At 38.3% G+C, this 17426-nt stretch overlaps 1 protein-coding gene across 7 annotated transcripts in view; it reads right to left on the reverse strand.

Annotated features, from left to right (window-relative positions):
* Positions 1-2874: 2874 nt before the first annotated feature.
* Positions 2875-17426, reverse strand: part of rhof (ras homolog family member F) — a 45011-nt gene continuing 30459 nt past the window's right edge. For all 7 annotated transcript variants that reach the window (XM_041202221.1, XM_041202220.1, XM_041202219.1 and 4 more), the window contains 3 exons: positions 8865-8974; positions 7285-7419; positions 2875-4990 (listed from right to left, as the gene is read on the reverse strand). In XM_041202221.1, coding sequence (XP_041058155.1) covers positions 4820-4990; positions 7285-7419; positions 8865-8974 — 416 coding nt within the window. In that variant the 3' untranslated portion in view covers positions 2875-4819. The remainder of the gene's footprint in view (positions 4991-7284; positions 7420-8864; positions 8975-17426) is intronic.

Genomic DNA, 17426 nt, shown 5'->3' on the forward strand with positions numbered 1-17426 from the left:
ATAAGAAACTAGAGTTTAAAAGACTAATGACCATGTAATGTGATCTTCCATCTATTAAATCTGCCCTCTATTGTGTCTTTTAGCATTTTTAAAATCACAAGACAATGTAAAATGTTTTGTAAGGAAATTCACATCTCTCTCATCCTTAAGGATTATATTTGTTTTAAAATAAGGGTTCTGAAAATTATCCCAGATGAATTGCTATAGTAATCAGGATATATTTTCATGAACTATTACACACATTTGCCTACTGTAAAATAACTTGAATATTTCAGAAGTAGTAGGTATGAAAATCAAACGTCTATATGAATAATTTGATGTTTCTGTAAAGGAGGAACATGGAGACATGACTTGCTGTAGTCACTGTAGGTATTAGGAAAAGGTGTGCCTTATCAGTTCTGCCCATAGATGTCTCGCATTCAACAAAAGGTGTTCCTGTGAATTACCCAGTGTTTCTACAGATGGCTCGCTTTACTGGGGTATTTTTTTTTCCTTTTCTACATAGACATAGAGGTCTACAGCACAGAAAAAGGCCCTTCGGCCCATTGAGTCCACGCCAGTCAAACAAGTACCTAACTATTCTAATTCCATTTTCCAGCACTGGGCCCTGTATGCCATTGAAGATCAGGTGTGCCATTTGTAGGGTGGTCTGTACTACCCTTGGTGAATTGATAAAGCAGATTCAAGGTCACCTACATCAATTTGAAGCAGCAAGTTGCCAGTCTGAAGATATTCTATAGATCAACTAGTGTTGAGGATTCTGGCAATATACAGAACACAACACATCACAAGTGCACATCCAAATACTTCTTAAATGTTGAGGGTTTCTGCCTCTACCACCCTTTCAAGCAGTGAGTTCCAGATTCCCACCACCACCTAGGTGAAAAAATTCTTCCTCACATCCCCTCTAAACCTCCTGCCCTAACCTTAAATCTATGTCCCCTGGTCCGCCAAGAGGAAAAGTTCCTTCCTATCTACCCTATCGATGCCCCTCAATTTTATACACCTCAATCATGTCCCCCCTTAATCTCCTCTGCTCCAGGGAAGATAACCCCAGTCTATCCAATCTCTCCTCATAACCTCTCCAGCCCAGGCAACATCCTGGTAAGCCTCCACTTTCTGGATGTGTACTTGTGCTGTGTTCTGTATATTGCCACAATCCTCAACACTAACTGATCTATAAAATATCTTCAGAATGGCAACTTGCTGCTTCAAAATGATATAGGTGACCTTGAATCTGCTGTATCAGTTCACCGAGGGTAGTACAGGCCACCCTGCAAATGGCACACCTGATCTTCGAGCAACTACTCAGGTCTTTCTGTTACGAAAACTAATGATGTGGTAGGCTGCAATAGGAAAGAATTGTGGAAACTTGTATGTTTGTAGGTGTGTGCCTGATGCTTTATATGGTGTTTAATTAGCATTGTCTTCCTGCTGTAACACCAGATGAAGTGCCAAATGTTGCAGCATTGCCTTTTCTGTTTAATATCTTGGGTTAAGAGTGCCCAGAAATTAAAGCATAATGCTGAATGTTGCAAGGATTTAACGATAACATAAAATTGTCCAAACCATCACTGAAAAGCAAATTAGGTGATTCAAAGACCTAATGAAGTCTTCCTTTAGATGCAGTTCGGTCTAATGGCAGGTTGTGGTCGGCAGAGGTAGATCAACACAAGCCAGGGCATTACTATGAGTTCCTTATGGACGCTTTCTCATCTTGAGGATCTTTAGCTACTTCGTCAATGACTTTCCCTCTGTTGTAAGGGCAGGAATGGAGCTGTTAGTTAATGGTTTCAATGTGTTAACTTACTACTCCCCTAAAAGTGAAGTTAGCTAGGACCATCCATGGCAGGACAGAGGGGAAAATTGCCTGGGGTTCCAACTCCTGGTCACTGGTACTGTGTGTATATTGACACGATTGGGATTAAATAGCCTTTTATCACTCAACTAGTTAGGAATAACTGTCAACTGGGGGAGGTAATGAAGCATATCCAACTCGCAGGAGAGGAGAAAATTGGTGTGAGAAAATAACATGAAAATGTATATATTGCATAATATCACTCATTAAGTCAAGACAGCAATGTATCCTGGAAGAATTACTCCTTAACTCACTTTTAAAGCAAAATGAATACTCTACACATGAAATGCAACAGCTAATGCACCCACTAATGAATTCACCATTTTAGAAAGCTTTCCATGATGAACATGAATTGAGTGATGCTCATGAATTGAGAGTAGATGAAAAGCAATCCTTATTGTGTACTGTATGAGTGACATTTTGGACATGACTAAATAATTATCTCAAATAAATAGCCAAATGCAACTTTTACAAGACATCACTATAAAAGAAATCTTATTAGTACTAGTCAAAGTAATGAATGGTAGTACTGTGGAGTTAATACTTTTTGTTCAATTTACAGTCAGTTGTGGTGGGATGTCTACCATGGCGTCTAAGGCCATGTATGAAATTTAAACCAGTGTTCAATTAATTTGCATATATCCTGGGTTTTTGATAATTTACAAATAATGTTTAGACCACCAAAAAGGCAAAGGTGTTCAGAACAATTCTCTCAAAACCTCTGGACCACCACAATGGAGTGCAGCCTTTGCTGCCCCCTCTTTGAAGTTTGGAGTCTCTGGCTTTGATGACCACCCAGCCTGCCATCCATATAACTGGCAGCCTCCACATTGGGCTGAGGACTTCTCAACTGCTGGCAAAATGCCAGTGAGCCCTCTAAACCACCACCTAATTGCGTGCGCCCCCCCCCCCCCCCCCCCCCCCCCCCCGCCTTCAGTGGGTAAACAATGTATTTACCTCAAATACGAAGAGATTATAGATCAGGCAGCGACAAAAGATGAAAGCAGCAATGTCAATAGTTTAAAATACTGTATTAAAATACATTTTCCTATGTTGGTAGAACAGTTTGCTCATGTTTACAGAAACATACAAAATTCACTTGGAGATGGCAAACAATCTGTATAATATACATTGGATGAAATCAGTCTACAAGGTCGACCCAAGTGTGAAACAGGTGATAGCGAATTAGCAGCTCATTTTACATTGCGTCCAATTTTCTTCCAGTATAATTATTTTAAGCTTATCTAGAGCAAAATTCTGAAGCACTGGTTAACATGTAAGAAAAATTAACCTTTTATTCTGCTGAATACATAGTGATCCCATACAGTTATCACAGAAAATGGAGTGAATTGTGCATTTGGAATGCCATCTTTTATCTTTGTATCAAGCTGAATAAATCACCTTGAAGGAATAGGCTGACAGCTGCAGACATCTGATGCCTGTCAGTGCTCTCTGGTATTTCAGCTGTTATGGGCCAATGAAGAGGAAGAGTTTTTCTTTATTCCTTATTTATTAGGCTCCTTGCTTTGGGACCCCATTCTTAATTTTTGTTGAACAATGACTCAAAATTCTGAAGTTTAAAAACGTGGAAGGCTGTTAGAAACTAAAAATATTGAATTGATTTGTCCCTAAAACATGGTGTCTGTTCTGGTAAAATCAGTAGTCTGTTGCCCAACAGAAGTTGGTTTGACCTTGCTTCTGTTACTCAGGAAACAGAAACTGAGCATAATTTATCTCAGTCTGGCTCCTACAGCATTCTTGTATTTGTTTATTTCCCTGAGCTAAGCAGCATAGTAAGGAAAGAATTGCAGCTGTTCAACAAAATGCATTTAAAACTTATTCCTATATATGTGTTTTTTAAAAAGTGCATCAGCAGCTTTTGTGATGGGTCAGTATTTAAAGGTACAGTGTAGATGAGTGATGCGGACCAGAAGGTCCTAGTTTTATTTCCCATTTGGTGTTCAATTAATTGTTCTCATCTAGGGCACTGGTAGGATTATAATTGGCATCCAGAGTCATGGAGGGGAAAATCTGCAAATAGTCACACTCCTAACTGCTGCTGAAAACTGAAATGAGGGTTGGGCTCGCCCATGTCTCCACAGTTGAATAGCTTGCTGTCATTTGAGGTCTAGACATTTAACAAAAGGTAATTTGAGAAAGGTTACAGAAGGCCAAGGAACCATACTCCTCACACAAGTCAGTGCTTTCAGGAGGGAAAAAGCTGGAAAAATTGTTCTTTTAAAAAGTGCTTTAGTGCCATAAGCTGCAGTTGCTTGTAGTGACAGGTTATACAATTCTCACTTCTCATAGTCACAAGCATGATCGAAAACAGCTGGTTATTACTTTTACATGCAAATATTTTTATAAATTAACATTGAAAAAGTAAGATGCATTGGACACATGAATCACTAAACCCAACACTCTATAGCAGTAGTGATGGTTAAGGTGATGTTGAGTGGCATGCAAACCTGGACTATTTTTAAACAAGAACAAAAATTGCTGCAAATACACAACAGGTAGTCAGTGTAAAGTTGAGGCAATATTTCAGCCAGGGCTGCTCTTAAACCATGAAGACACCCTTTTAAATCACCATTCTATCATCACCCTTCACAAGTGCTGACTAACTTGTTCTGTGTATTTTTTGTTTCAAATGGTCAGCATTTGCCATTTTTTTTAATTGGGTTATTTTTTAATATGGATGAAACACCTGTTTCTATAGATCATAGTCTTCTTACGTCTCTTATTTATTGTGTTGTGCTTTAGCAATGCATTTCAAGCCTGAAGAATCCTGCAATGCAGCTCAATAATTAACCAGGGACGTGAAAAATATCCTCCTTATAGTCATAGTCAAAGTTCACTAAGAATTAATTATAATTACAAGACAATGATAGCTTTTAACAAATTTTATAATACAGCGTATGCATCACAGTGATGTCCATTAATATTGATCGGTAACAACTGTCAAAGAAGCAAGCATTGCTTCTGCTTCCTCCTCCTTTTGCTTTTTTTCTTCTTTATGGCATTTAAAGCTGCACTTGAAGCTTCTTTGAAGATGTCCTCTATGTTCTCACGGAATTTGGCTGAGCATTCCAAGTACATTACAGCGTTAATCTGGCGAGCAGCCTCTTCACCCTGAAACAAACCAAAATGAGAATCTGAAAACTATTACTTTTTCTCTTCCCTTTGAGTCTGTTGTGCTGCCATTCAGCTCACACCTGCAGCCTCGTGGTGGAAAGATCTTATTTTCTCAATGCAGTTCTGTAATTAGGTGTCCTTCAACCAGCATCACAATCTGGGCAATATTTATTCCACAATCAATATCACTAAAACAGATCAACTGATCATTTACCATTGCTGCTTGTGGGACCTTGCATTGTGTAAATTGGATACTGTATTTCCCCACATACAAACAAACAAACAGTGACCATACTTAAAAAGTATTGACTTTGCTATGAAACACTTCAGGATATCCTGTGGCCATGAAAGTTGCTACATAAACTACACAAAAGGTTAAGTTACAAATATGAGCGATGCTTTCTTTGCTTCCATTTTAAATGTTAACAGTTTTATGACTTTAAGAATCTAATAACTTAAGCTTCACTTTTAAAATTGCTTTTCTTTCCTCATTACCTTTTTCTTATTGTTCTTCTGTATACTCTCTCCATTCCCTCTTCATCTTTTTCAGTTTCTCTGGTCTCTTTTCCTTAGTTACTTTCAGTTCCTTTTTTGCCTACATTTTTTTTTTACTGTTTGCTATCATTTCAGTGACTCTACACTTGTCTACAAGCCAATCTTGGGGTAATTGGTAATCTCTACAAGTCAAGAAAACCAAATGGAAGAGGAAAGAACATTTTCTCACTCAGATATGAAGGGCTTTGGCATTGCTACCACATAATAGTTACACGGCAAAGGAGGCAGCCACTCAGGCTGTTGAGTCCATGCTGGCTCTTTCAAGCACAATCCGCCTAGTCCCACTCTCCTGCCCTTTCCATGTAACCCAGAAAAAATTCCCCTTTCAAGTATTTATTTAATTCCGTTTTGAAAGCCATAATGGAATCTGTCTGCACTACCCTTTCAGGCAGTGCATTCCAAATCGTAGTCACTGCATAAAATAAGTTTATCCTCATGTCATATTTGGTTTTTTAACCAATCATTTTAAATCTATGTCCACGGATTCCAGACCCTTCCACCAATGGGGGACAGTTACTCTTTATCCACTTTGTCTAGGCCCCTCATAATTTTGAACACCTCTATTAAATCTCATTATTGATCTGTCCAAACTCTCAATCTATCTGCTGGGTGTATGGAAGAGCCCCTTTGGATCATAAGAGTTATTATTTATTTAAGTGGTCCTTTGATAACTCCAGAACAGGGTTCATATTCTTAGAGAAGCCGATAATTCTCCTTGGAGGTTCTTCTGCACAGAAGCTTTGCCATTTTGCCATCATCACCAAAGATACTGACAGTGACTGTTCCATTCTTAGAACTTTTAGTAAAGAGAAATTTGTGACAATTTGCAGTAAAATTGGCCTATGCAAACTGTCATGGGAACCCAAAGTTAGGCTGAAGGAAGAAAGAGATAATTTTGAGTTTGATTTTAATGTATCCTAAACTTCAGAAATTTATCTGAAGTCCATGATTGCTTCTCAAACATAACAAATGCCTTTACTTGTCAACATTTTTTTTTAAACAATATAATCAGTAAAGTTGTGCTTTGAATACAGCTTTCACCTGCCTCTCTGGTCCTAATTAAACTCCCCAGTCTGTGGAATCAGCTGATCTAAAAACTTTGGTGGCAAAAATTGATCTTAGAAATCCTACTTTAGAGAAGAGAAAATTTATCAGAAACAAATTCTCAGGGTAGGAGCATAACAATGCAAGACTGGCATTTATTTCCTGGTGGTGGTAGGTCTTTTCGAACCAGTACAGTCCATTTAGTGAAGGTATTCCCACAATGATATTTGGAAGAGAATTCCAGGATTTTGACCCAGTGATTATGCAGGAAAGGCAATATACGTCAAAGTTAGGAGGTATGTGACTTAGGAGGGGAACTTGAAGGCTATGATGTTCCAATGCACCTAAATTCTCTGAAAGTGCTCAAATGTAGATGTTGACTGAGGATAGGATCTGGCTGTTTTCTGATGTCCCCTGCACTCAAATTGCCTTCCAATGTTTGCTGATATGGCTCAAACAAAAATAATAGCATGTGGCACATCTGAAACTCCCGCTCATTAACAAGGTAACACCTTTAGTAAATGGTCAAAGTTGGCAAGAGAAAGAGAACATCCTTCAAATGCACAGCTTGAAAAATTCACTTCTGTATTAATTTTGTGATGTTTTTAATATACTGAAAACAGGCAGAGCTTAGGTAATTAAATCTATCACATAAGCTTAGTTCAAACATCAAATTTAAATTTCCACTTTACCTGATTATATGTGATTGGTTCCTGCTGGGCAGCTCTGAGTCTTCTCAAGCGTTCTTTGTCCATTCTAAGGTCTGTTTTGCACCCGATCAAGAGCATGGGAGCCCCCTGGCAAAAGTGATTTACTTCTGGAACCCACTACCATTGTTGAGGGAATACAACAAAAAACATATGCCCTTTAACATCACTTGCACACATGTATATCATGTTATATTTGTTAAGAATTGTTCCACATACGTGCATGCTTTGACAGCTTACATTACTTATGCTTGTTGCTTTTATTTATCATTTTGATCAGAATTAATGGCCCTGAATTTGCTGCCAAAATCACAATGAGTTTAACTGTGCTCACCATTATTGTGTGAATTGTCCAGCAACTTGTGGCGAGGAAGGAGGTACCCTGTGAATTGTGATTTGTCACAATTTGCTGATGATTTGTCACTAGCCTCGTGAAAATGGCAGTTCAGCCTCAATTTTTCAGTGAGTTTCATGAAATTGTTGCTTTTGCACATTAATTATTAATTGAACACACTGTGGAAAGTTAGTGCAGAGGAAATTTGCCAAAATGTTTCCAGGAATGGAGGGAATTTAGCTGCAAGGTTAGACTGGAGAAGGTAGATGTATGAAGGTTGAGCAGAGATCTGAAAGAGGTGTACAAGATTAAGGTTTGGATAATGTAGACAACAAAAATGGTGTTCCCATTAAAGGTACATGATCAGATTTAAGGTTTTGGGCAAGAGATATAAGGAGGATGTGAGGAAGAATTTTTTTTTAAACATAGTGGTAACACTGTCCATGAGGGTGGTGGAAACAGAGACAACCAATGATTTCAAATGATAATTGGATGGGCACTTAAGGGAAATAAACTTACAAGGATAGGGTGGGGGATTGGAACTGATTGGATTGCTCTACAGAGCTGGTGCGGACACAATGGACTGAATGGCATCCTTCTGTGACATGTTGACTATGACCTAACAGTGTGAGTACCTTTTCAATTAGGATTATTTATCCTTGAAATAATTATATCCAAGCAAAAGTTGATGTGCAGTAATAAGCTGTAGGAAACTGCTGGCTAATAAAATATGCTTGTGAAATGACAAGTAGTGGAATTACCATATTTGTACTGTATATGATCATACAGTGAATCAAATTCTGAAAATCCTTGGGCCTTTTTGCCATCCTGGTGAAATTCTGTAAAATGTGGCACTGCAGTGCTGCAATGGAGGTGGTTCTGTGCACTGCATTACATAAATTAGAAGGTAGGTTTATACCTACAATATTTCTCCTGATTAGCTTCCAATTCCCACCTTGGACATTATGGGGCAACATTGAGCATAGGTGAGGCACATCCCCACAATGGTACTCTCATACACCTCCAGACACATGGACAGAAAGTGGTATTAGCAGAGAGAGAAGAGGTTATAGTTATAGATGATACTTAGTGCTGAGCTACCAAGAAGGGAATGGAAAAAAAGTTTCCCAAAAGAGTTGGTTAGGGTCAATTAATAATTACAGAAAAGTGCTAAAACAAATACCATGATTTTACTTCTGACAAAAATAGAAGACATGGTATGCTCCCTCACCTTAATACGGACATTCTCAAAACTTGTAGGGTTTGTGACATCATAACAGATTAAGAAGATATTTGTATCTTGATAGGATAATGGGCGGAGTCTGTCATAATCCTCTTGACCTAAATTAAACAAAACAGGAAAGCAAGCACAAAACGATACATGTTTGTGTGTTTTTTTTTGAAAATGTTTATTCAACTAATAATACTTCATTTGTGCAAGATGTATCAGAACTAGGAGTATCTTGACATGCATAAATGCAAAGAAACAAATCCTACAGTCTGTGGACCCCTGTTGGGGTATGGTGCCATTGTTGCTGACAATCCCCCTATTGGGGTATGGTGCCACTGTTGCTGACAATCCCCCTGTACCTCAATCAACTGGTTGTTTTTCATTCATGAAACTGGACAGTATGTGGTTGGAACTGTAGAGAAAATATAAATACACATCTCTTCTAGTAACCAGAGAATGGAAACCCAGGCTGATATTTCTCCGAAAGGTACTTAACCCAAAGATATGCTGAAGTAGCAAAGGTTTCTGACTCTCACCTAGCTAAAATCAACAAACTTAGCATTGATCAGAAATCAAGACCATGATCCTCTTGCTCCATATAGCTTGGAACCTTCCCCATAATGTGATTATTAGCCGAGCTAAGGAACTCTCTTCTAAACTCAGCCTAGTACAGAAATCACAAATTGTCTCGTTGAATTTTGTGACACCAATGTAAAACTGATATTCATATCTTGGAGAAAGAGACAACTTAAACCTCCATGATATCAATGTGTATCGATGTACTGTTTTGATATGTTACCAAAAAGACTTGTAGCACTTTTCATGGTAAGTCAAAGGATGCACTGTTCTATATAAACACAGAATGCAGTAGTCTGCTACAGTAAGATAACTGTTCTACAGTTACAGATCAGACTGTCAAGCTTTCTCTTTATATATAATGTTTCTACAGCTTAGAGTTTACAAACTTTCTGGTCTTGTCAAAGAAAAATCTTTGCTTATACAATGTTATTTATTTAAACAATGTCTTTAAACAACTACTTGCATGTATATAGTGTGTTTAATAAAGAAAATGGAGCTTCAGAGACATGATGACATGTATGATTAACAGGAAGTACATGGTATTCAACTAACTCAAATTTTTAGCTGTTTTTCAGGGAATGTATATTACCTTGGAAAGTATTAAAGTATCTGTTTAACAAATGGTTCTTGAAACCTAATAAAGTCTGTAAAATTATGATAAAAACAAAAAAACTGTGGATGCTGGAAATCCAAAACAAAAACAGAATTACCTGGAAAAACTCAGCAGGTCTGGCAGCATCGGCGGAGAAGAAAAGAGTTGACGTTTCGAGCCCTTCATGAGGACTCGAAATGTCAACTCTTTTCTTCTCCGCCGATGCTGCCAGACCTGCTGAGTTTTTCCAGGTAATTCTGTTTTTGTTTTGTGTAAAATTATGATGAAGTTTGGTAAGGGTAACAAACAGAAAAAGATATTTCCACTTAGGATGGGGTAATAAATATAAGATAGTCACTAATAAACTTAATAAGGAATTCAGAAGAAAATTCTTTATCCCGGAGAGTGATTAGAATCTGCAATATTGAGTAATTAAATACACCTATTCTATTTGTTACAAAGGCAAGATAGATGAGGACATGTGGGAGAAAGGAACAAAAGGAAGGGTCTGCGAATAGATTTAGATGAATTAGGGTGAGACAAGTGTAAACAACATCATAGACACACTGGGCTGAATGGCCAATTTCTGTGTTATAAACCTTAATGTAAGCATTGAACAAATTTAACAGATTTGTAAGTAGATTAGGAGGAAAATAATGAACCAATTTCTGTCAAAAGCAGAAAGCATCCTTTCTCAGTAAAATTAAGCATGCTGCAGCAACATACTTATAGAATTACTTTAAGGCTAAGCAACAATGTTGTCATGATATATAAAGAAAGACAAGTTTCAGAGGAAATGAGTTATCTCACAAAGACAGGAAGAGGGGTAAAAAATATTTCTGTCTCTTTGCAATTAATGTTAACCGCATCCCTTTCTTAATATCATTTCAGTGCACTGGGTGAACAATGCATTGTGGATGTACAGTTCTATCACAATTTTAGATTTTTGTGGACAATATCAGTGCTCTAACATCAGTTCCCTCAAGTGAACCTTATCCCTTACAATCTAAAGCAGTGCCTTTTTTTCTATAATGTTAGCAATATTGTGTGCATTGCTGAAGATTGACAATTATCCTACGTACAACAACCTTGAAGCAAAAATGTATGACCTGTCCTTAGATTGGCCAAAAGTGCAGAGACTGTTACGTAGCTAAATGAAGCAGTTAATTTGTACACAAGAAGGCCCCATAAACATTAAAGGAGATGAATGGCTAGTTAACCTGATTTTTTAATAGTGTAAGTTGAGGAGCAAGAATGCTGGGCCCAACACCAGGACAACATCCTGCTCTTCTTCAAAATATGCCACAGCATCTTTTATGACCATTTGAACAGCCAATTGGGACCTCATTTTATATCCTTATGCTTGTCTATCTGGGTGAAAGAAACCATCAGGATCATCCAAAAGTCAGCACCTCTGAAATGCAGCACTCGAGTGCCACTCTGAATTTTCATTCGAGACTCTTCAAATCCTTCAAAAGGCCTTGAACCCACAATTGTCTTGAGTCAGAGAATGACTGGGCTACCAGCAGAGTCAAACTGACACCACAACTTTTTACTAGATTTAATATCTCTAAGTGAGTTTGGTAGTGCAGTTTCACCCTTTGAAACAATGGATATTAAACAGACCAAATTTTAGGAACTGAACAACAAATACTGTTTATGAATTTGCATTTAAATGTGATACATAGCATCAAAATCATACTTATTCTCAAAGTTAAATTTAAACACAGATGGGTACCTGTAATAGGTCAATTAACAATTGGAAGAAATATAAAAAAATCTGATCGATTAGAAAAAAAATTCAATTTTTTTGCATGGCAAATTCGACTGTTTCCTTAGTTGTGTAAGGCTTTCTCCATTGATGTATCAAAGTATTTTCATATAAACCAAGTGGAAAGAATCTTTCATCCGATCAAATACCAGAATTTCAGAAAGGATACCAGCCCTATTGCAAACTTCAACAATGGCAGTCGAATCCATCATCCTGGAAAACTCAAAAGCTGCTTTTCCTAAATCACATCGCAATGTCTTTTATGTGTCCTAATAGTTTAGGAGATTGCATGTAGGTTTCAGAAAAATTAATAATACACATTACATGAGTGTTCACCAAACACAAATGGACAGATTATGCTCTGTACAACTATATGATGAAGTACATTCACAATTCCAGCATTACAGAAACCTGGCTAGAGATACAATTACAATTCTCTATCAGCAAGTCAAATACATCTTAAATCAATAATTTGTTGTTAAAAGTACTAAATTCATCTCTAATTAAATGAAACCAATTTGAACTTTGTGGTAGGGTTTACATCCTTCAGAGATCATTTTGTTAAAATAGCGCTATAGCACTGGGGACTTTCCAGAGCAATTTTGCAGCACAGTATTTTGTGGTGAACTTTCCACTGAGTACTGTTGCTTACAACCCAACCCAAAGGAAATCTATTTGGATCAATGTTAACAAACCACTAATTAAAAGGAAACAACCACTTTAAAACAAAAGACACGGACTCTACCAAGGTGGGGGAAGCAACCAGAGTAAACATATCAATTGCTGCATTGTATTTTGATTGGGTACATACAGATATAAAATGACATCACAAACACAAGCTCATTCCTCATGGTAACACTGTACAATTTACTATTTTATGAACTATAAATAAATGAGGTGTGTGGGGAGGTGAAATTAGAGGGGTTATCTCTCTCAGAAAAGCTCTACAAAAAAATAGTTCTTAGGGATAATGTTATAACTCAACCGTATAGATTAACATGTTCTAGGCTTTATTTCTAGTCTCTGCCAATTTAGCTAATTCTAGTCAAGATAGGGACAGTATAAATAGCCTCAGTGTCATTGAGTTAAAGAGGGAGCTACGTCTCTTGTGTTTCTGCTCCTGATTACTTTCTAATAACCACTGTTAGAATGTGTGTCAACTCAGGACAGAATCTGATGCCATTTGTACTGGAAGAGTCTGCAAAATGGGCTGTCTAGCCTCATAGTTGAAGAAAAGTTACCTGGACAAGGTGCAGGAGGATGGCTATTCCCAATTAAATTGTAGCTAGATCCTTCAGGAGAACACGGGAAGTTTATTTTGCTCCCTGATTTCTAAAAGGTAATTTAATCAACTGCTCTCATATCTGCACCAACGCTGGATAAATTTCAGGAGGTCGGATAGCGAGGGCCTTGAGTGCAGCCAGAACCTATTGGGGAATTGCGAGGAGTGTCCCCACAATTTTCCAATGTGTCCTTGTGGTGCATTATCTACTAAAGTTTTCCTTTGCATATCATCCTAATACCAGAGTATAAATGCCTCAGTGGATTCTGCATCTGCACCTATTCCTTGTTATTTCTAGGATACCATGGTTTTAAGGTTAGATTTTTAAGTACATTAACAATCAGACTTACTACATAGTCATTGAAGCATGGGTTACTGCTTATCCTTGTTTATGACTATTACAGCTTATGGTGCTAGATGAAGCACCACAAAGGCATTAGCTATTTGTTTTTGTACAATCTAAGTGGAATTTTAAGGTTGCATTGCTGTGTTTGGAGCTTTTGGATCATCTCACTTCGTGGAGCACTAAAACAACCAGTATATCTGCTGCAATATGAACTTTTGCAATGTGATTCCTCAGGAATTTTTCTGGTTTCACTTATTACAAAACCATATCACAGTGACAAATTAAAATTGTGCTCTTATCACTTTGCAGCCTTATACTCCACTTCTGAAACCATCAGATTAAAAATTCTTGGCACAGCACCAGCCAAATATGCAATATAAAATTACTGCATTCCATCCAGTACAACTGGTATTGGTCTAAAGAAAGGCAGTCAGGCCATAGGTGCAGACACAAAGGGCAAAGGATGAATTTGTAGATGGTAATGGTTATCCCACTGTGCAGAATTGGTTGACCCATTCTAAAAAGGATATTAAAGCTATGCAGTGCACAACAGCATAATACCAGGGATAACAAACATTCATTATGTGGAGAGGTTAGAGGTATTGGAACTATTTCCATGAGGACAAAGAAAGCTAAAGGAAATTTAATTTTTTAAATTAAGAGTTATAGAGTGAGACCCCCTCATATGGTTGGGGAGTTGGTCAGAGTGTCTATTTAAAATTGTTGTTGAGATTAAAAAGTTGTTTTTTATGCGGAAAAATTTTGTACTAAAGAATGCTTTGTCATCGGAAGTGATTGAGGCATCTGTTAGTATGAAGCATAACAAAATGCAGACTATGGGGAGACCAAGGTAGTGAGATTAATTTTGGATTGTTCCACCATAAGAGCAGATATGGATATGGTGTGCCAAATGGCCTCAATCGTCATTGTAACAATGGTTAAATTCCTACTGAAGTTTATAATGAGCAGGAACTTTGTACAACTTGTCCTTTCCTAGCTAGGATGTACTAAAACAAACTGTAGATCCCAAATGATAACATGAACATGGATCTGGGAGGGAACCTGGTACTTTCCTAGTCTGAGGTTCAGCTGTACACTGAATAAAATAGAGGTCATTTACTCAACAACAAGGAAGTTTATAGTCTTGTAATTTAGTTGTTAAAGGGAAGGAAACTGTGGCTTAGCAGTCTGAACTTAGTACTTAAAAAATATAGGACACAACTAAAGTTATGTCATGTGTTTCCATATGCTTCTCTGAAAAGACGAGAAAAATATCTGCGGAATAAATTTATGTAAAATATTTACTACACTACATTCCATGTGGCTCTTTTTTAAAATACCTCAACGACTAGGAAACTGTCTTCAAATAGTTTGATATTATGGTCTGAATGTGGCGTGAATCAAGGAAGACCTACCACTAGGAACAAAAGCAGGTCCCCAGCCTACAAGTACGGCACGACCACGGGGTTAATTTTTCTGGCAGAGGCCAATTAAAAGGTTGCAGCTGGAACCACCATTGAGTTAAGGATGGCAGCTTGCCTCAAAGCTTCGAGACGTGGCCACTACTGAGGCTGTGGAGGAGGAGAGTGCACATCCATACTTAGGCAACCTCATTGGGCAGGTAATGAATTTGTTCAACGTGCCAGGACCAGGCAGGCAGGCCCCAGCAGCGGGGGGGGGGGGGGGGGGGGGGGGGGGGGGGGGGGGGGGGGTGGCACTGCTGCTGGAAGGAGCGGCATAGCTGCCAGACGGAGCTGTGGAGTGACCAGAAAAGGCAGCACCTCTGCTGGGCGTTGTCTCAATGGACCATGCAGCAGGGGGTGGTTGCTGTGCTGATAAAATCCTGGCATGGTAAAAGGCTATTAATTGGCCAGATAATTGCATTAACTGACTGTCCAATTCAGGTTAACCAGCAGAAGAACCAATGCCATTCCTACTTCTGAGAATATGTCTTGCTGGCAGGAAAATGTCAAGCTTCTCTCCTGAAGCCTTCTGCCACTATTTTATAAGTCCTCCTGCCTCAAAGTTTACCTTCCAGAAGGTTGTAAATTTCAGCCCTACAGCTTTTGATCCTGTATGAAGATGTTAAGAGACCAATTTTAAATCAGCCAAGGGATTCTATGGAAAATATCCATAAACCAATATAGTTGCTATCTTGTACACTGCATTAAATATATTTTACCTACAAGGAGAAGTTCTGTGGTGCAACAGATATGGACATCCTAGAAGAATACATCCACATCAAGGGCTGTGCATTTTATATGCATTGTAAATTGATTGGGAAGGCTTACAATTTGCTTTTTGATGAATTGTAGAGCTGCAGCTTGGAGGCACATATTTAGGTAAACACATACTGCATAATTATTGAGACAAGAAATCCACTGCTGAAATGTCATGGTTGCCAAACACTAGATGACTCCCGCAGATAACACAGCTGAGATTGGGAATCACTCGTTGAACATTTCTAAACGCAAGCTCCATTTCACACATCTCACCATCTTGCCTCGCCATTGCAATATCCACTCAACTTATGAAGAAAAGCTTCTTTCTACACAACAAGCTTCCAAAATGCTTACCATGTTTTGGACTCCATCTAGGAGGTTGCTTCAGCATTTCCAGGGCTGGTACAAGAGTATTCGGCATCCTAGACAAATCTTCAGCCTTGTGCACCCCAAGCCCCCACAATTAACTTTCAAAAATGAATATCATGCATTATGTTGAATAAAAATCCTGCATTTATCATTACAGATTTTTTTTTTTTTTACATGGAAAAGGAGAATATTATGATACTGATTTTCACAGGATATGATGCTAGAAGAAGTGCACTTTATATTGTGTAAATGTGGCTCACAATGTAATACTATGTGTTCCTGCAACAGCTACTAGATGATTTCATGCACAATTTACAAAATCAATAATCATTACGATGAAGTGGGCTAGATTAAATTACGTTCTTTGATATAATTTACTGGTTTGCAGTTTTGGAATAGTCATGTAGATGTATTAATTTGTAAAACTGTTGCATAAATGAGGAATATGCAATTTTGGGAAAGACCAATATAAATACATGAAAGTCAAAATGTATGTATGTCAGAATACGTTGTCATAAAATACCTAGTTCATAGTTATATTTGAGGGAATTTTTTATTCTGGGAAGATTCACGTTGAACTGTAGAAAATGGGATAAATACGTCTAAAGCAGCTTAAATACTATTACACTTAAAAGGTTTGGACCATATTGACTTAAGGAGTTAACAGCAAGAAAGGGAAGACTATAAAACAGCAGGTGAACTTACTTAACTGGAGAATTGGAGATTAGGTGTCTACACTGCTTGCAAAAAAAAAAAAAAAATGCAGCCCAGGAGAGTTGTTTCGTTTTGGAATTTGGAGCTATAATTAATTTAAAAGCATTCAGTGAGCCCTGGAAGGTTACACTGTCATGGAGTTGGGTGGAGCTTAATAAAGTTCTGGTGTTTCAATTTATCCGCGTGTTTGCTGGGGGAGTGAATGTTCTGCAGCAGGGAAAAGGCCAAGCCGAAAGGGTGCTGCTGTCAGCAGGCTCCAGGCAGCAAAAGTGTTGCTGTTAGCTGGCTGTGTGTAGCTGGGGCTCAGAAGTCCCAGGAGCCGTTTGATAGCTCTGTGCAGTTAGGACCCAGGAGAAGTCCTGGGGAACTGATGGCAGAAGGTCCACGCTAGAAAGGGTTATGGCTCAGAAGAAGCCCTGGGAGCCATTTATAGCTTAGCACAGCTGGGGAGATTGGAGCTTGATGCAATCCAGGGGCTGTGCCAGCCCAGTGAAGATAGCCAGCTATTAAGGAGCTGAAATTGCACCAGTAAGAAAAAAAGTGCAGACTCATAAAATCCAGGAGAACAGAGTTTCGGAAGACAAGATTGAAACCCTGGGAGGTGCGCAGTTGTTGAGGTAGTCCGAGTTGAGGAAATTCAGAAGTTTGATCTTCAAAAGTGCAAAGTTTGGAGCCCCTCATGAGGGA

This window comes from Carcharodon carcharias, chromosome 13 (genome assembly GCF_017639515.1).
Source record: "Carcharodon carcharias isolate sCarCar2 chromosome 13, sCarCar2.pri, whole genome shotgun sequence".
NCBI classification, from domain to species: domain Eukaryota; kingdom Metazoa; phylum Chordata; class Chondrichthyes; order Lamniformes; family Lamnidae; genus Carcharodon; species Carcharodon carcharias.